The sequence below is a fragment of the Grammomys surdaster genome, unplaced genomic scaffold, assembly GCF_004785775.1.
Source record: "Grammomys surdaster isolate TR1022 unplaced genomic scaffold, NIH_TR_1.0 345, whole genome shotgun sequence".
NCBI classification, from domain to species: Eukaryota; Metazoa; Chordata; class Mammalia; order Rodentia; family Muridae; genus Grammomys; species Grammomys surdaster.
Window position 1 is genome coordinate 2535900 of NW_021604764.1, and position 20989 is coordinate 2556888.

The following is a 20989-nucleotide window of genomic DNA, read 5'->3' on the forward strand; positions in this document are numbered from 1 at the left end:
ACATTCAACAAATACTACCAATGGAGTACTCCCATCCTTGCACCTGAAGCTTCCTAACATGCTGTCACTCTGAATACACAGTCTGAGGAGGTTGCAGACAGTTTCAAGCGCAATTTGTTTCCCGTTTTTATTCCCTGCGCACTGAGTTATGTGCTGCTAAACATTTCCAGAAGACTGTCAAACTGTAAGCATCCCAAGGTTTACACAGGCCACACCATTAAATAACATATAAGCACGAAGATTTAAACATTGTTTTCCAGCAATGCTAAATATTTTAGCTAAGTAAAAACTGACGCTTGAAATGCAATAAGCATTTAAACGACTCTTTTCTGTGCCAGAATTCTTACTTTTCCCTGTGCAACCCTGGCTGCTGGGATTAAGGCGACCCCAGGGAGCTCGGCAAATGGCTGTGGGTTATGAGGTGCAGCAGGGGCTTGGCGACAGCGCGCCACCCAGCTTCAAGAAAACCCAGCCACGACTGGAACCCAAGAACCAGTGTGTTCACTCTGTGGTCAGCTTCACATTTTCTCTTCTCCTTGGAAAAAAAATTAAAAAGGCTGCTACGAAAAGCAGGCCTGTCTCCCCCGCCTCCCAAGTAATCATAAACTGGACCAAGCACAGAGCTGTAAGGATCCAGGGCTCTCCACTAGGGAAGGTATGGAAGCACACGGGAGTGACATGCCTACTGTGCCTCTCCCTTACGGAGGGACACCGTCCAAGGACCGACTGCAGCAATGACAGAAGCCACGATGCTCCAAACATACCGTGCTGTCACTTTAGGGAGAAGAAAAACCCAGAACAAATTTCACGTGGTTCTTACCGCATGATGATTGCAGTCCAATTCTGGGCCTGTTACAGGCATGCCACCCACTGAGCAGAAGTCATGGAAATTAGGCCTCCTTCAAAGGCACTCAAGGCATTGACTCGAGAATAGAAAAAAAAAATCAAGGATTTCAAAGAAACAGGGACAGTGGGGTCCTATCTCCTATCAGCTCTTGGGCCTCTGTTTTTTCCTTCTTGTTTCTCATTCATTCATTTGTTCATTTACGTATTCACTTTACATCTCAGTATCACCACCCTCTTGCAAGTACCCCCCCACCGCGACACAGCTCCTTCCCCAGTGTAGAATTGCCCTCAGTCCCACATAAGTCTAAGTAGAACCAAGATGCTCTCCCATCAAAACCAACAGCTCATAAAGGAATGGGTGGACGGTGTGCTTTTTAGGAGATCTGGGTCAGTGGTTTTATTTCCATCAGAATCTGATCTCCTATAAAATTTCCAACAAGCGTCAAAAGGGAATGCATGGACTCAGGAGCTCCCTTCCACACTCTTAAGTCCAAAGCTGGAACACTTGGGTTTCATACCATCCTCAAACTAGTACCTGTAGTAGATGCTACATTATGTGAAGGGAAAATCACTCCTTCATCAGACATGTCCTATTTCTGGTAAAGATCTACACCATTAACAAGCATGCAAATCAAAAATTTGTGGATGATGTTGATGCTTTCCAGCTTTAATAAAACTTTATGGACTGGGACAGAAGCCTTCAGGGACTAAGAACATTCACAAAACCCCAAGAGATCAATCAAGCATCATCTTTGGGTGATGACCACTGTTCTTAACATTAATAATGTTAACCACAAGTTCTTAACATTAACTTTTTTTCCAAAGTCATCACAATGAGGTGAATACTAACAAGGGTTAGATACAGCAAAATTTGATTCTGGTATAACCCAGTAGTAAATTACTTTACAGATGTCATATCATAGTTCTTATGTCCAACTTCCACGGAAGCTTCAGGTTACTTTAATCATCAGGAGAAGAAATTGTAGCAAGTTAGGCTGGGGGAAGGGCCCTGGCAGCAAGGGGTCCGCTGTGCAAGCAAGGGCACCTGAGTTTGGATCCATCACTCATATAGAAACCCAGGACTGGAGGCACTCACATTGTAACCAAGAACAGGCGGTATGTTTGTGAATACGGCACAGGTGGAGCTCTGGAGCTCACTGGCCAGTTAGGTAGCCACACTTATGAGCTAGCTCTAACTCCACTAGAGACTCCCTCTCAGTAATTAAAACGGCGTAAAGCGAGGAAGACATCTGGTGCTAAACCCTGATTTCCATACATGTGTGCACACGTGTGCACTCACACCTAAGCATTTACAGATAAATGTACCCACATAAGCAAGTATACTTCCCAAATACACAAATTGTCATAAGTATTAAAGATGGTTAGGGTGAGCGTTAGCTGTTCGGTAGTACTTTCCTTAGCAAGAATGAAACACATGCTCTCTTCGTCATTCTGAACCGTGAACATGAACCCACACATTACTCTGAAAGCCAGCTTCAACGGGACACAATATCCCCAAACACGGCACGGAGAGTAAGACTTCATTAATGACAGTATTTTTTGCTATTCATCATGGAAACACACAAGAGCAAGCAGTCAGTAGCTTTAAAAATACTTTATTTTTCCCTTCTCAGACACACAAGCCTCTGACCATGATACAAAGCACCCCAAATTAAATATAAACTTAAGAGTATATTTGTCAGACATGATTCAAAATGAAGTTGATTTTAAAGGCATATGGGTGCCAACCATGAAAGACTCCAGGAGGGTTGTCCCAGCAAAAGGGTGTACATTATTCTTATAGTGTCTATTAAAATTGGAAGCAGCATGTGTTCATCATATACATATTTATCCCAAATCAGTACACTCAGGAGTAGAATTGTGTTTCTTCTGTCTTTATAATAAAAAGGCCAAAAGAACTTCCTTAACATTCGAAACTTTTCCCTAGTAGACTTGGTATAGTAAGAGAATATGATTGCTAAACATCCTCAATGTGGTTTTCATTATGAAAAAACATGTTTCACATAAAACCTTCATAATATAATCCAGAGGCCAAATTTGTGCATGTTTAAAATTTGAGTCCAGGCTAGATAATTTGTTTTTTTTTCTCTTTCCAGTGTTTTTCATTTTTATAAATATATACCTAACTTTCTACTACTTTAAACATACTCAGAACTCTTTTAGAAACCATGGCCACCGTTCAGTAGCATTAGTGAGACCATCACCCAGGTAGGAGACCTCCCTAACTTCCCTTCAGACTTACTCCAGATCAAGTTAGTACTGACCAAATCCCAGTATTTAAAAGATACAAACACAGGTTGTGGGCAGAGTGCCAAAGAATAATTAGGAATAATTCCACATGATCTTGCTACAAAAACATCCAGAAAAATGAATGATTGGATTCAATATAAGGAACATTGACCTCAATTTAAATGAGACAGATGCGGAAGGGGCAGAGCCATGCTTCAGACCCAGATGAGGCTTATTGTGGTTCCAATCACTTTACAGCCACATCCAGGTCAGTCTCCCTAGGAGTCCCCAACAGTCACTTTTGAGGTAGATGTCGATGGCTTAAAGAGAGGTAGGTAAAGTCCAAACTTATTTTCAATTCCTGCGAATGTTGCAACGGCCAGTTTGTAGCCCCCTACGTGGTCAGGGTTGGGAGCAGGCAGAGTAATCCGGGATTTAGGAACCGGCTCAGAGCCCACGGGCTTCCTATAAAGAGAATAAAAAGAATGTCAACTGACTTTAAAAAAAAAAAAAGCAGCAGAAACCAATAAAACTGTGCAACATGAAGCAATGATTGCATTCTGTGTGCTCCCTGGGAAATGACCTTGTGGACACTGTCACAGGAGGCAGACAGCCCCCTGCACTTTTCTCAATGAGAACCAAGAATTAGAGGCCGTGGACGTTTAGCAGCACATTCGCCATGACACTTACATGCCTCCGAAATCGACGTAGAACCATCGCTGAAGCAATTCATAAGTAAGCAAGGTGACACCGAACTGGGGCGAGGAGCGGAAGACTCGCGCTACGACCAGGATGGAAATAACAGACACCATTAGTTTTAAGAAATTTCCCTGATACCAAAGGGCTAGTTAAGAACCAATTACTTCCGTACCACCAGCTCCTTTCCACAATGCTTTGGGGCCCTCTTCCCGAAGTATCTTTCTGAAGCAGTCAGTCACACCGCTGTAAGTGGTTTGGCCAGCCCGAGCAGCCACCTGTAATCTAGTCTTGATAACATCAGCAGGGGTCACTAAAGATGCTGCAGGCATACCTGGAGGCGAGACACAACACCATCTCAGTCCACTCACATTCTCACTATATAAAAATAACTGTGCTTTGAACTGCTGGCCGTGGAAAGAAAGTTAAGCAGCCAATGCAATAAAAATGCCTATTTTGCTGTCCTCTGGAAAGCACAACGTGACAGTTCTGTCTGCAAGGCCCACCCCCACACACCAACCTTCATTTGTTGTTTCTATTCTTAAATACATAAATATTTTTAAGCAATTATTTATCCGTAACACTGTTTCAAGTGGTTGAGAACAAACAGAGAAAGTGGTTTTCAAAAAAATTATTTTTTTTGCTTTCCTGTTGAAATCAGAACCTCACGAAGTTATTAGGGCTGATTTTTCAGAGCTGAAGCTTATTATGTGTTTCCTCTTCATGGTTTCCTGGCTGCTGGCAGCCACAGGACGCTGCTTTCCCTCACACAGCCAGCCATCCTGCACTCCAAAACCCAACTTCTCTTACCAGAAGGCTGTGCCGATAGCTAAGGAAACACCCGGCGCCTATTTGTGACTCGCACACACATCTTTCTCCTAAAATCGATATATCTAGAAAACTTTAAAACCAAAGCCTAAAATTTATACTGGCTGGTAATTGATAAGAAATAGATGATAAAGATAACAACAACAAAACAACAAATTCCTCCTAACAACAAGTCCCTCAGAAATTACCAACAATAAATTTTTTTTTACAGTCGTTTTTATCCAAAAATGGGGCAGTCCATGTTGAGAGTTTTAAAATGGAGACCATTCAGAAGACACTGTCTCTTACGGTTTTATTACTTTTCCACTATGAACCTATTCCAAACCAAACTGGTCAGATGCAGATGCATAAATCTCCTTTGCTTTTTTTAAGGCTTAATAATTCTGTAAGAGTTTCTGTCCAAACCAATATGGTCTGGCTTAGGATTCCATCTCATCCTTCAACAGACAGTTTTAAAGTCACATTGCAAGTGTGTGTGTGTGGAGGGGGAGGGTTTAACTGTGAACTACATGCTCCCATTTCTACCAGAAGTGCAGCAACCATCTCTTTGCCTTCCATCTCCACTCAACTCCTCTAACACTAATTCTTAGGAACAGTCATTACCCAAACAGTGCCTTCTACATATTCGAAGCTCACTCTCTATCCAGTGTTCGTCTAAGAAGCAGCGTTGCTTCTTAGCTTGGAGGGATTACTGTAATTTTGAGCCAGGAATTTATCTTCTGACATGATGAAAGGAAACTCAAAAGATGCTTAAAAACCCACTGTTCACACTGGCCATTTTGCTTCACTCTCTAGTTTAGAGAGAGTTTAGCAGGGACTCTCCTCTACACACGAAATGAAGTACTCCTAACCACACTGCAGGTGTGGTCATGTGATGCTGTGATAGACACGGGGGCAATAACGACAGACATGTTCTTTTTCCCACGAAGGTACTTTTCATATGCATTTACTGTCACGAGAGGCTGTTGGAGGAGAGGGGAGAGTATGAAGAATACATGCAATGAGAATAAAAATGCCAGAATGAAATATGAAATGCTAAAAGAAACACATAAACTACTTGATAAGATGCTTTGCAAAGCAGCTTGATGTGTGTGTGTGTTTGTGCGTGCACGCACTCGTGTGTGCATGTACTAGGAATCCCTATAACCCTATAACCCAAGCACAAGCCCAGTCATCTCATCTGCAGCCCCACATCCCTAAATGAATGATGTCTTGGCTCTTGGAACTGTTAAAGACGTGTTGTGTAGATTTCTGAGGAGTGTGTGTAGGGGGAGTGAGGTTGACATCAAACCTGGAAAACTGAGTTCAGCTACTCTAAAAGTTGGCCAGCCCAGTCAAAGGTCCTGCAAAGAGCTTAGTCATCTGAAAGCTACTGATTTTCCAATCCTGAGTGGGCAAAGAATAGGAATTGATTTGCCAGTTCATTCTTTGCTTTCAAAAGCCCGAAGAAGCTACACTGATGAAATGGCTTGAGTGTAGAAGAAGAGGAATTCAGAAGATAGGAAGGTATCTTCTGTGTCCTCACAGGAAGAAGACATGGTTCATGTATACATACATGGGGGAGGGGGGAGAAGCTACTCACCACCTCAGCAACAGAAATGACAATAGGTGCTCAGCAGCCAATAAAAACAGAGAGCCAGCATCTACAGAGGATCACTGATAGTGAGAAGAAAACTTGACTTGGTGAATCCAGACAGCTTTGAGAACCAAGACCTTAATTTTTATAAGTATTATATCAGGATTAATAACTGTGTTTTTTTCTATTTAAGGCTTAAAGGTGAGTACATATTTATTTTAGGTCAAAGCTAAGGCTTTCCACATTATACTTTTAGGCTATTCGCTAAAAGATCAATCTACTAGGTTGGTGACCAACAGCAACAAGATAAAGTTATTAAGAAGGAGGAAAATCAGTCAGACAGTGATGATGCACTCCTATAATCCCAGCACTCAGGAGGCAGTGGTAGGTAGATCTCTGAGTTCGAAGCCAGTGTGGTCTACAAAGTGAGTTCCAGGTGACCCAGGGCCACACAGAGAAACCCTGTCTTGAAAAACCAAGAAGAGGAGGGGAAGTGGGGGAAAAAGAAAAATCTCAAGCTGTTTATACTTCCTTTTAAACCTGAACTGAAAGCATTGGTTTTCACTGGATCCATTTCCGCTGACTGTGGATAGTGGACTCGTTCCTCATGTCCTGTGTATGTTTTTGTCTCCCCTACTTCCAGTTACTTCCTATTTAAACTTCTCCATTTCTCCACTAGATAAGCATACATAGCCACGACAGTGACATACCTGTGGCATGTATATATCTACCACACGGGTGTGACTCTAATATGCTTACATTCCCTTTTAGCAAAGTGAGGATGAGAGTCACTTTCGCTCTGGCCCCCTTCTTTCCTTCATGTGTCTTCCAACAGCCCTTCTTGCACAGTAAGTACGAACACCAGCATCAGAGACAATTTGGATCAATTCACAGCTTTCCTTTGCCAGCTCAAACTTTTCTCTGTCACCGCCGCTTCAAGTATACCATGGTGTCCGTCTTAAATTCACTCCTAATCTGGCTGCAGAGAAGGGAGCCCTGGCAAGCAGAGCAGATGCGGGCTCTGTCCTCCCCTCAGATGCTACCACATCTCTGTGGTCCGTACTTCATGTCCTGAGCAACTGGGAGGCATTGTGTTTCAAACTGGAAACCAAACTTCTTTTCCTCACTTGTTTCTGTCCTTCTTCCTGATCTTGACATCAAGGTAATATCTTTTTAACAGACAGTAGATCTATGTCATGTGCCCCTTCAGTTCTGATTTTCCATCTACGTATTTTTATGCCACATTCTAGGGGGTGATCTTTCCCATGTGTTTATTTTCTAAAGGTCCTTTTCTCTTTGTCCTTATTCTTTACTTAACACAGGCTCTTACTGTGGCACCCAGGCTTTCCTCAAACTCTTAATTCTCCTGCCTTAGCATCCCGAGTGGTAGGATTATGGGTAGGAACCATTGAATACAGCCTAGCTTGGTTTTCTTTGATCATGTCTGCTTTATCATTCAGAACCGTAGAGATTTTTAATTTTGACGATCATTTCATTAATTAAAAAACATAAAAACCACTCAAGGCCACTTTGGTCTACAAAGGTTAGCCTCGGTCTTCCTAATGAGAAACTGTCTTAAGATAATCAAGTAATCATTGCATTCGACCCTTGAGTCCATCCTCAAATAAACACGTAAAACAAATTACAAATGTCACAGAACTCTGACATGTGTTACATGTCAATTTGCTGATTTTGACCTTGTCCAATGGTTATGAAGGATACAACATTCCCAGGAAGAGTGGGTGAACGATTACTATACTGTTTTTACAATTTCCTGTGTACTTACTTTTATTTTAGAATAAAAAGTAAGATAAAAAGCATCCACTCCTCCAAGCTTCCAATTACAGTACTTGCAAGTTCCCCTGTGGGCCCTAAATTACCATTTTTCTCTGTAATTTTTCAGTTCACAATTCTTGCTGCCCCTTCCTGTCTGAGGATGGCTAGCTGTCTACTGATACTCGGGATCAAATGAAAGGCTGGCCAGGCACTGCACTCAGCTCTGGGTGGCATCTGCCATACTCCAGACCTACTTCCCTACAGCTTTCCTTTTTGAAGAGATGCGCACTCTATGCTGAAGGGGCTAAATCAGACTACAGGGCCAACCAAAGCTTTTGCAAATGCTGACATACAGAAAGCCAGGTGAACTGTGCAGTGAGAATACTTCATTTTCTACTCTGCTGGGGAAAAGCTGTTAATTTATGTTTTGCTGCACCTTGTGGTTAAGGTCTGACATGAGCTTAAGCCTTGTCCTGCTTTCCATCAGTTCGACATGAGCTGTTACCAGGCCAATGGCCCATTCTCTACATTACAATTCCCAGTTTGGAACTTTCAGACAAATGTTGCTTGAAGCTGTAGGTGGCATTGCGAATGGCTAGGCAGACTATATGTCCAGAAAAGCAGCTCACTGGTTTCCTGCTTTTAGAATACATTCTTCTGTTTACTTGGAGGTCAAGTGGAGGGACCTCCACTTACACTTTATACTTTCAATAGCTTTCCTGCCAGTTTTAGCTTGTGGCATCATCAATTTCAGATGCAGAGTAGTTGGCTTTCTGAGTATGGATGCACCCGTATTTTATAGCAGTTTAAGACATTCAGGAAGAAAGTTGTATGAAGAGTATGTGCACTTCGTGACCCAGATCTGTCTCCATTACTTTATATTCGCAAGGTGCTAAGAACTGAATTACTTAATTATCAAATCTTCTGTTCCAGCAGCTCTTCCCTCCCAGGATTTTGAAACAGACCTCAAGCCACAGACACCCAAAAAACCCTGCTCCTGACCCGCACCCCAAAACATACAATAACTATGTGTTTTAAGCTGAGAAGCTCTGAGTTAGAAATAAAGATATGCCAAGTGTGCTGTCTAGTTTTATGCCAACTTGATATGAGCCATAGTCATCTGAGAAGAGGAAACCTCAATTTAGAAAATGCCTCCTTAACACTGGACATAGGCAAGCCCATGGGGACATTTTCTTAATTAGTGATTGATGGACAAGGGCTCAGACCACTGTGGGCGGTGCCATCCTTAGGCTGGGTGGCCCTGCATTTTATAAGACAGCAGTCTGAGAAAGCCACGAGGAGGAAGCAAATAAGCAGCATCCCTCCATGGCCTCTGCTTCAGCTCCTGCCTCCAGGTCCTTGCCATGTTTAACTTTTTACCCTGACATCCTTCAAGGATGAAAAGTGGTGTGGAAGTGGTAGGCCAAATAAAATGTTTCCTTCCTAAGTTGCTTTAGGTTGTGGTGTTTCAGCACAGCAGACGTAACTCTGACTAGCACACCAGGTCAGTGCACAGGATGGCTGTGATGCTACACATCAGCACAGAGGTGGTAATGCCTTCAGAACTTCAAGACTAATGTCATTTCATGTAAAAACAAACAAACAAACAAACACCAATCATACTTTCTACCAGCTACCTCAGTTCCCAGAATCTGTTTCTCCAAAAAGAGATATAATCTAAAACAGTGTGAAGTTTTTAAGCCTAAAGATTTGCTTTGTTTTGATAAAATCACTTCTATAAAAGTTTCAGTAATTTGGACAGTTCTGAGTATCTGTGATTAAGAAGTATATGATTCTATCCCTTTATTGAATTGTATTCTAAAATCCTGGATTGTCCTCATGATTACCATCAGCCTTATGTTTATATTTTCTTGGGCATCACTCAGGCATTTGATAGATCATAAAAATGTAGTACTTATACACAATAGATGTGATGGCCATTATTATAGGTGTCGACATGACTAATCTGAACTATAATCTAGAAACGGAGGGAACACCTGAGAAAGATTTTTTTACTTGGTTTGGAGTGGGTGAATCCACTTCTAGACTGGGCCTTTGAGGTAGGAAGAGACTCGTCTTTGATCCGAGTCTTGAGCTTGGAAGACACACCTTTAATGTGGACCATACTTTCAGCTAGTAGTCTATATAAAGAATAGACGAAGGAAGCGTTTGCTCTTTGCCTGCTTGCCCTTACCTTGCTAGCACATACATTCATTCACCAGCATTAGAGCTCACTTCTTTGGGGTCTAATATATTCTGAAGGCCATCTGAGGCATCTGTGATTATGGACTGAACAACTACTAGATTCTTGGACTTTCTGTTCACAGCCAGACACTGTTGGAATAGCTAAACTACAGCCTATATGGCATTAGAATAAGTTCCTTTTATCTATCTATCTATCTATCTATCTATCTATCTATCTATCTATCTATCTATCATCTGTCTAGAGATTCATTATGTAAGTTCTAAATATTTGTCCTTGTACCTACAGATACCTGTAGTTCTGAACCCTCATCAAGGAAACTTCTCTTTTCAACAAAGAACATTACAGAAAACTACAACTGAGCAAAATGCAGAGTGGTAGATCCTAGTTCCAACTGATACATCCACAATACAGCTTCTGTATCTAAGGCTCAGGGATATTCATGGAAGAGGGGCAGGTAGATTGTGGGAGCCAGATGAACAGAAAGTTTGCTGCGACATTGGGTCTCCTAGAAGTCTTAATAACAGAGATGCTTAAACATGAACTTAACAAGGATAATGTTAATAGTCAGGCTAACATGTAAGGAGAAAGCTTAAGGCCTCAACCCTGTACAAAACAAAACAAAACAAAACAAAACAAAACAAAACAAAACAAAACAAAACTAGAGACACATAGGGAATGTAGAAAGCAGGAAAAACAATATTCCCCTGGGAAGAGCATACCAATTGATTATCCAATAGCAAATGGTCAACTCTGAAAGCATACACATAACTCCATATAGACTGAGCAGGTTGAATGTATATATTTAGAACACAGACATACACATACTAGTGTAACAACCATTAGAGTAAAAGTGGCAATCAGTTTGAAAAGGAAGGGGTAACAACACAGGCTTAGGAAGGGCTGCAGGGAGAAAAGGGAAATAATATAATTATATAATAATCTCAAAAAATTATAATGAAAAATAAGGGTGTGATTATCCATCAGTTAAAACTATGTTTAAGGAGTTTAAAATTACACACATAAGAAAATCACTATAGTTGAATTGACATGATGTCAACTACTTTAAATCTTTGTCTTTTTATTCCACTTAATTCTTTAGTGAAGCGAAGACTGTTTTTATCCCCAAATTGGAAGAAGTGGGCCAAGAGGGAGTCAATGGCCCCTGTGAGTCACAGAGGTCTAAGTGGGGAAATGAATCTGATCCATGCAGCCAGATCCCACAGCACATGCCCCTAACCACCAGCCTACAATAGTCAACAATGCTGAAGTGATGAGGTATACACACAGGTACAGTGTGATTGAACTCCATCAAAAAGCCACTAAAGTAGGCAAAAGCAAAAAGGTTGGTGAGATGGCTCAGAGGTTAAGGCAAATGCCACCAAGCCTGCCAATCCAAGTTTCATCCCTGAGAACCACACAGTAGAACGTAAACTGACTCCCTCACTGTGTCTTCAGGGCTCTGTGCACCTGGGCATAGGTGTATATACACACCTTCATAAAGTACATGAATAATTTTAATAAAAATCTAAATTAAATAGAAACTCTCGTCTAGTAACAGAATCATGGATAATATTTACCCTTTCTAAAAGTTTTACCATAAGCTATGTGTATCACTTACATAATCAGGAAAAATAAAAGATAACAAATGTTCAGCTCTAGAAACACAGGCTAGCTAGCATACTCCCACACAGACATGAAGTTGGTTCCCTGTGCCTGTTTTACCTGAGAGAAAAATGAACTATTTCCTATAGTTTGAAGCAAACAAAGTTAAGATCTAGTCCTCCATCCCGAGCTGAGCTCTACTATCATCCTTAATCTCCTATTTGGTATTTGTGGAGTGATTTAATGGGCTGATTCTTCTAGAATCTAGATTCAGTCTACATATTTACTGAATACCTGGTTCATGATAGACACTGTGCTAAAAGCCTTCCATGATGTTCCCCCTCCGTTTGACACATCCTGGAGTCTATAGTAGTATCTCTAGTCAAAGCTGAGGAAATCAAGTCTGGGGAAGCAACAATTTGTCAAAGGTCACACATCAACAAGTGGCACTTAGTTTCCCTGTGGCCCTAACCTTACTTCAATTGGCCAGTTTGAAATAAATTGTACAATGTCTTCTTTCCATTTTTCCTCATGCATACATATGTAAATGACAACTCGGGACACAGTGAGTAAATGGCTGAGTTGGAAATGGAAATGGAAACAGGGATTCTGTATTCCAGATTTGTTACCTTAGCGATGGTGTTTGGATCTTATTACTCAAGCAAGGAAAATCCTCACTCACCCAGGGCATAGCAGCCCTGGCTCAAAGACCAGCATCCATGCCTTTGAGAAAGAAAATGTTGAGGATAAAAGAGAAATGGCTTCCTGCCATTGAGGTTCCTGCAGAAGAAGGGAGGCATGAAGTAATGATTCAAAGCTGGGGTCCACCTCCAATCTTGTTTACCAGATATAACTTCCAACGACGAGAACATCATGTCTACCAAAAATGCTTGGAGCCAGGAAGCTCAGGACTGCCCTACAGTTTGTTAAACTCATAAGCTGATTATCACTTAAAGAGCTAATGTAGCCAGATTCATGCCATCGATTCCCTGGACAAGAAGTTCCCAAAAGCCAAGGGCTGATTCCCCCACTGTGCTGATAACCAGTATCTATTTTTAAATCCCTATTTGTGTGTGTGTGTGTGTGTGTGTGTGTGTGTGTAATACTCCTAATTATTCCAGCACAGCACTAAAGACAGAAGACAGTCAGTTCTAAGATTCACTTAAAATGCATCTAGCCCCTGACCTCACAGCCACTTCAAGAAATAACTCTAATCACCCTAGTTATTACACTAGTTTTATTATACTTCTTCTAACTATACAATAATAATTTTTGCTTAATCCTGAACAAGCCTACACACAATCATTTGTTTAGATAACCTTTAGGGTGTGAGCCTTTAACGTTTTAAAAAGTTCAGGTCAAATCTTTTTTATTTTTGTGTTACTAAGTGAAATTAGAAAATAGTACAGAATTTGAATTAGAATCTATCAGTACCACAGAAACTAAAGAAACAAAGAAATAAATAAAAATGAACCAATCACTAGCAAACACTTTCTTAAAAGCTAAAGCATATCTAATAATCTAATGTGGCAAAATAAAAATTAATTTCTTATCTGCCTTCTAGAAGCTATTCAAAGAAGGTCACGTGGACTCTGTAGAAAACTGTCAGAAAAAAAAAATCCTATTTCTGTAACATGGTTTGAGTTAAGCTAGATCCTGGAGGGTTTGGGGGTTGGGGGTGGGAAAGCTCAGTGCTGCACGGGTAAGACTTACCAGCAATAGCACCAGCTAAGAGAAGGCTTCCAGGGCTGACCTGCCCGTCTTCATTTGCAAAGGAAGCCTTCACATGGGCATAGCACGGGAAGTAGATGGCCGAGAAAGGAATGTCCCGAAGAAAGCACGCTTTGGCGCCCTGTGAGGTTTGCAAGGGGAAGAAAAGTCACATGAAACACACATCCCATTGAGAAGGTCAGGCTTCTCTGGAACTTACCTCAGGACAAAATATTCCTGGAGAAGACCAAATCTGTACTCACACACTGAGAGGGGGAACAGTAAAATACAACCCAAGTTCTCGAAGCAACAAGCCTGAGTTTTGTTCTTCCAAACACAACTAGCTTTGTCCTAGGGTGTGAGGACATGGGAAAAGGGAGTTCATGGTTACTCTAAGGCTGAGCTTTCAATCAAAACACTTTTGGAACTCTGCCTGTGACTCTTTTCAAGTCTCAATGGGTAGAAGTCGCTGGCATTTCAAGGAAGATCTGTTGGCGGGTCTCAAAGTAAGACAGGAGGCAACAATCAAGGTGCCTCTCTGTTTATACAGGAGAAGAGAGACAAGCCTTGTAGGCGCAACCAGGAGAGGTCCAATTTTTGTATTATTTGAGAACCTGATGAAAGTGTTGGAGTCTTTCCCAGAAAAAAATTACATGTACATAAAAATATATCTTTTTAGAAAGTTCTTGGATTCTTTTACTTGTTGAGGGTTTATGAAATATTGATGAAAACCTACCCTAAAATATTTACCATAATTCTGACACATTTAAGAGCTTAATGTAGAATAATTAATTCCAGAAGTAAAGTTTTCCCTAAATAATTTCTGATGCCAAAATCATGCCATGCTGAGGCCCCCAAGCATTGATGATACCAAGAAAAAAAATCATGGCGTTACAATGCAAGCTCCTACACATATACTGTTTCTCAGGCAGGCTGAGTGGGAAGGAAATTATCTTTTCAACACTTAATGATTTAATACTGTTTCTTTCATTGATTTCTAACGCTCCAAATTTCCACCAATTATAAAGATTCCCAAAAGAAAATAACGAACACATTCAGACTCAACAGTTTGAGCTGCATCCAATGATAAGCGGTATCGAGGGCTTCTGATTGATGCTGGCTCCAGTCGGTCACAGCTTTCTCTCCGCACTCCTCTGTCACTCACTGAAACTGACTTCCCTACCAAACACATTTCACTCGTGCCTCCAACTGAGATCCCGGGGTATATACAAAACCTTCAGTCTTTTTTTTTTTTTTCCACAGAAACTGTTATTAGCCTAGGTCTACTGCAACTTAATTAGTTGTCTTACACAAGTAATACAAGTGGAACTTTATACCTAATCCTATTAAATTTAATCCTAGTTTAGCTGACCCTTCCAACCAGAACAAAAGCTTGGAATCTGGATGCTGTCCAGATCTGTCTGGATGTGGCTATTCCTCTTTTGACTGACCTATGGAGACTTCATGTGCTCATTCTGCACGAAGGTATTAGAAAAATGGCTGGCCCCCCACTCAGGAACTGTGTTGCCAGTCAGTTCATGCAAGTAGGTCGTCACTCTCCAAACTATTAGATACTGAATAGAAAATAAGGTCCTCACTTCACACATGTAAAACCCGATGCCTGGATGTTTATCTATCAGCTGCATAGCTGAAGGTCGAGCTCCAGTGCCATCTTAGAGATAACTGCAGGCAAGTCTAAAGCTGTAGATGCCGAGATTTTGTCTCCAGCTCTCAGCTTTTGGGAGGTTGGCAGTTGAGTGCGGTGTGAGTATCTACTGACGTGTACACGTAGCACCCAGTGCTTCCGTTACGAAGTGTTCTTTAAATAATCTCAGGGAATTAGTCACCCCCTTTTAATTTCTCCTTTTCTCCTCCAGTTTGAGTCTTCCCTCAGGGTTTCCTGTGAGTTCTAGTGATCTGTTCACACACGTGTGCTGTCTATGAGAAACACACTACAAAGGCAATTCCAATAAAGATCGGTTAAATACGGCTCCCTCCCTATAGTAAAAAAAAAAAAAAATCACCTCACATTACTCCCAAAATAAATCATGAGGATTTCTTCATTGATATGCTTTTTTCTACAAATTTTTCTTTTTACAATACCTCTATCCCTAAAGATCTCCAGCGTTACATTTCATAGCCACACCCCTGTCCTGTCCTTATTTCTTTGCTAATAATAGCTTCTCCTAAGGAAACTAAATTTCTCTGTAGAGAAATTCGTCTATAGAACATTCCGTGTATTTAAAAGCCCAAAAAATTTAATCTGTGGTCCATTGTTGCCACTTCGGAGATCACCACGGCAAACATAATAAATGTTTTTAGAGCACTGTCAACAGGAATATAAGCGACACCTCGGGCTCAGGCCATGCTAAAGTTGCTCTGGCTCACTCCTTTCCTCCTTAAACCCACAATGCATGGCTTCGGCTTGTTTTGATGAGTATGACGTAGTGTCTCCTTCATTCGGCCTTTAGTTGTGCTGTCTATAATCTGATTTCACTTGCTCCTTTAGCACCCTTATGCCTTTCCTTGGTTTGGGATGTCCTGCAGATAGGTTCCTGTATTCTCATTCCTTTCAAAGCTTTGCTCCTCCAGGTGCCTCTCAGTGATAAACCTAACTGCTGTCAGCCACAGCCATCAATGCCCTATTCATCTGAGCCGCCACGGTGTCCCCGTCACTCCTCACCTTCTTTGATGATTGCTCTGCTGGGGACGCTGACCTTTTAAATATCATCTCATCATTTATTTAACCCCCAAACACCACCATCTCTATTGAGCGTCTTCTAAGGAGAAGATGGACAGGCATAGATCCCATATGGCTCCACCCTGTCTACATCTTCTCCATGTTGTTCTGAGTTTTCATACTTACATACCGGCCCATTTCAGTGTTGGTGTTGCCTGCTTCCGATTGGAAGAAACCAGAGATCAGGGATGACTACCTGATTTAATTTACAAGACACCTCTAACAAAATCTGGGGGTGCCAGGCATGTTCTTGATGCCAGTGATTGTTGCTATGGTGATGTCAGTAGGAGGAGGGAAGACAACTAGAAAGATGCACAAGAGACTTTGGAATGGGTTAGCTTTCTAGAAGAACACTCACTTGCTTCTTTGAAAAATATTCTCAAAAGCAAAACCATTAGTTTTTGAAACAAACATCCATTATTTGTTTGAGACTACCAAACTGCAGCAGAAAACAGTCATTTTTGTACCAGTACGCTAAAGTTTAAACAAAAAAAAAAAAAAAACAAGATCAGTCTGTTTCAGGCTCTATAGATTCAATGTGATCAAAAGCCATGCATAAGAAGGCGAGGAGCACAAACTGAAAACATTCCTGGGACATAGGAAGGGCATAGGCACATGCAAAACAGCTGAGTTCCCCAAGAAGCATCCTTGTCTCCCAACGTCCCTCCTTTCTTGAAAGCGTGAGTCAATCGTGTATCCCTGTGAGAAGATGTAAGGAGATTGAAGGAATAAATAAAGATCGAAGGCACGTTACCTGGTAAGAAATCAACTTAGAAAAAAACAAAAAGAGAGAGAGAAGCAGAGCTGCACCTGTAACACTAAGGCACACAGTAGGACTAGTACCAGTAATAGTATGAGTACTAAGTAGGAATAGGCTGTATTCTTCCAAGAAACAGGCAGTGTGGTCAAACAATTTATATAAACCCGAACAAATGTTAGGCTGTGTTAGAGGTCTTAGGCTGCCATTGATATGAGAATACGAAAGACATGGAACAGGCCAGGGAGAAAAAAATCCTCCATAGGCAGGATGGCCGTGCCAGTAGGGGAAGCCTACGGGTGCTTCTCTACCTACTCAGACAGTAAGCACACTCCACGGAAGAGCCTCCACTTGGTACTGTGGAGCAAGTGCTACGCACTGGGAGCAACGTTATACTCTCACACACCCAGGGGCAGAGGAGGGGGTGGGGCTGCAGGAAGGCGTGAGTGACACCTGTTGCCGTCCTGTGACATACCCACTGTCACAAAAAAATGAGAGGGACAAATGTGGGCAGAAGGATTGTGTTTCCTTGCCTTTCCTTTGGTACCTACCTCTATTGTTCCCTAAACCTGTCCCTGTTCAAGAGACTCCTTTCAGCAAATCATTCTGCTTGAGTCAGAAGGTGACCTGAGCCTCTCCTGGTCAGCCAAGGCATCAGAATCCAATCTTCCTGTGGAGGTAACTTCAAAACCTATTCAATTTCCCTGGCCTCCTTTTCTTGACCACTCCTTCCTTCCAGGCCTTAGTCACAAAGGCAGGTGCCAATTTGCAGGGCTGCCTTAGGCAATCCCTGACCTGTTGCTCCCACACAATGAAACGGGAAGCAGGATGCTAAAAGGGCTTTTGGGAGGTTCCAAGGGTGAAGAAAAATACTTCACTACCTGATCGCTTGATAAATTCTTCATTCTGTGGCCAACACCCATTTCCCCCGGCCCAGGCCCAATCTCCAAAGGGGAAGGTGCTTGGTTTGAGTTCTAACTGTCCGTATAAAGGCTTTACTAAGTGATCAAGTCATTCTCAACGGGCGACCCTGCAATCGCAACAAAGAGACAAGCAGTGCTGCTCTGCAGCCTGCGTCAGCAATTCGGAAATCACAACTTCGGTCACTGAAAGTTAATAAATCTCACAGAGTATGCCAGTTACATCCTTATTCTTTCTGCTCCCGTATGGAAACGCCCAGAATCTCTGGCTTCTTTTTCACTAGTTATTCAGGTGGATTTTCCTTTATCCTCTGATTGGCCTAGGATTTTCTGAGTACACAGTAAAATCACATAGGGAAAAATTACTAAACGCAAAACACAACCTTCTAACCTCATCATTAAAGTACGCTCTATCTCCAAAGAATGGAAATTATTATTTTTTTAAATGAAAGACTCATTGATGAACAGATGGGAGCAATAAAAAGCATTTCCAGGCAACCTAATATGCAAATAATTCTGATCTGATGGCATTCCAGTTCTAGACTATTCTAATACCTTCTCTCACCACGCCTACTTACAGATAAGGCAAGTGTCTTTAAAAATAGGCTCACTTCAGGTTCACAGTCCATAACTGGCAGGGGTCGTTAGTAGCTCGAGGATACTGGCCACAGTATCCTCACAACAGAAGAATCTTTTTTTTGTTGTTCCTCCTGTGTTTTTGATGTGGAAACAGTTGAAAGCCCAAAGGAGCTTTAATCAATTCTTAAGTTGCTGGAATTACCCATTCAAGTTTACTCCAGCAGTTTTGCTGGGCATGAGATTCTCATGAAGCAACACACAAGACTGCCTTCCGTCTGTCTCTTACACACACACACACACACACACACACACACACACACACACACTTCTTTAAAAGCTCTTCATCTGGTCGTATTCCACCAGTCCCATCACCCTAACTTTAGGCAGGAAAGCCAGTCCCAAGGAATGGTGCTGATAAAGATGTCAGAGACAGGGCAGGTCTTTTTGCATGCTAATTCTTGCTTATTCTAGCAGTACCTGAAAACACAGCTCTAAACAGACTATTTCTAATACAGGGAAAGGTAATTACACTCACAAAGGCACCTCTGTGTCAGTCGGGCACCAGGAGCCAGCAGGTCTGGGGGACTGGAGCTTAACAGAGACTCCAGCAGTGAATGCACATTGTCTAGCATAGGGGAAAATGCCAGACTGGGGGACCCCCACGGTATTCAAGACAACAGTGGTACACCTTGTCTGAGGAGGTTATTTAATGCTTCTGGCACCTGTCGTCAGAGCCACCCCCTTTTCCAACCTTACAGGTTTAGAATTTATTTGGCATGCATAATTGTATATTTTGATCTGGAGCTGCAAACAATGGGCAGCGTGTCATGTCTTGATCCCTTAGCATTCCTCTTGGCTTCCCCTCAGAAAGTTAACCCTTCCATGCACAGCTTGGTAGTAGTGGGGGTTTCTGCCCTAGGCTCAATACAGTTTCATTAGTGGGAGGGGTGGAGATTTATACAATATACTTCAAGTAAAACACAAACTGCTTACAGGTAAATAAATAACTGGGGTGAGATACAAAAGAAAACTCTGGTAGGTTTCAAAGCATCATCCTGACTTTTGTATATGACTACATAATGGTAATAATGTGGAACTTCAGCAGGATCTTGTTGGAATCTTGACACTCCCCAGTGTCAAGAGCTGCTATGAATATGGTACTGCGGTTAAAACCAATAAACTACCCACCTACTGAAGATGTCAGGGAACAGCCAATGACTTCAATTTGAATATAAAATATAAGGGCCTCCTATCTGGTTCTAGTCAAGGGACTTTGGTGGCATTGTTTGGTTCTTAATTTCATTGTAAAGATAAAAAATATCTTGGCAGCCCTGTGTCTTTTGGTGGAAACACCACATGTTGGTTCAGTTCCTGTATGACTGTAAGCTGCTCTGTCAACAATAGGGCTGTCATTCAGATGAATTGGAAGCCCTGTGACAGACACAGTTTTTTATGTAGAACTTTAGTCTCACATCATCAGCAGGCAGCAACCTGTGGAAAGGCGCTTTCCTTTACTGTTCTCCCTCCTCCCTCCTCCTTTCTCCTAGCTACACCCATGCCTAACAAGCATATATTCTGTCTGTTTCCTCTGTTTACTTTAATACTGTTTGTAAATTTATCTTCCTTCTGTCCAACACACATTCTTCTGACTACTTAAATTAAAAGTAGTCTTCATTTAATCGTTATGACTATTAATTATAGCTAGTAATATTAATAATATTATCAAACAGTTCTCAGTGTTTACATTTCATTCCCGCTGAATGATTACCTAGTTTCATTTTTTCTTCTTCCTTACGTGTATTGTAAATCCCCTCCCCCTTTCTCTTGTTCTAAATAGAATTGGGGCTTGAGTCTATGGCTCGTGAATTCTAGGAAAGGCCACTGTCACAGAGCTATAGAGATAGAATTTCATTGTTTATTTGCTTTTTGTTTTGTTTTTCTGACTAGGTCTCATCATGTAGTCCTGTTTAGTCTGGAACTATGTAGACCAGGCTAGCTTCAAACTCAGAGACCAGTTCGCTTCTGCCTCCTGCATATAGAAATTATAGAAGGAAATTATAATTTCTTTCTTAATGACTAACTACATGCTTCTTGAGTTTTGTCAATCTTTCTTATTCTTTTTTAAAGATTTTTGTTACCCTTGTGTCTAAAATATACTTTTACAAAGTATGAAATTCTAGTCTGAAAGGTTTTATTACCCCTTCCATACATGAGGACACCATGCGAAGGGCTGTCCTCTGAATTGGGATCTGGCATGTCTCTGGCACCGAGGAGGAGTCTCTTTGCAGCTGTGAGACTCAGCACTTTGAATGAGCAGCATCGAGTTTGACTATTTTGATTCATTCTGCTCCTGCAATTTGTTCTATTTCATTAGTCCTGGGAAATCTTCAGCCATTGTGTCTGCCTTTCCTTCCAACTTCCTTTCAAACTTAGTAAGCCATCTCAAAATTCTCACTGACTCGAGCTCTCTCAGAAATGTTTTCTGGGTAAGTCCTACCGTCCA

The 20989-nt window shown here is 41.6% G+C and overlaps 1 protein-coding gene across 2 annotated transcripts in view; it reads right to left on the bottom strand.

Moving 5' to 3' along the window:
- Nucleotides 1-2445: 2445 nt before the first annotated feature.
- Slc25a13 (solute carrier family 25 member 13) overlaps nt 2446-20989 on the bottom strand; it is a 168843-nt gene continuing 150299 nt past the window's right edge. For both annotated transcript variants that reach the window (XM_028779172.1, XM_028779170.1), the window contains exons 15-18: nt 13494-13632; nt 3968-4126; nt 3787-3877; nt 2446-3561 (exon numbers count right to left, since the gene is read on the bottom strand). In XM_028779172.1, the coding sequence (XP_028635005.1) occupies nt 3375-3561; nt 3787-3877; nt 3968-4126; nt 13494-13632 (576 nt within the window). In that variant the 3' untranslated portion in view covers nt 2446-3374. The remainder of the gene's footprint in view (nt 3562-3786; nt 3878-3967; nt 4127-13493; nt 13633-20989) is intronic.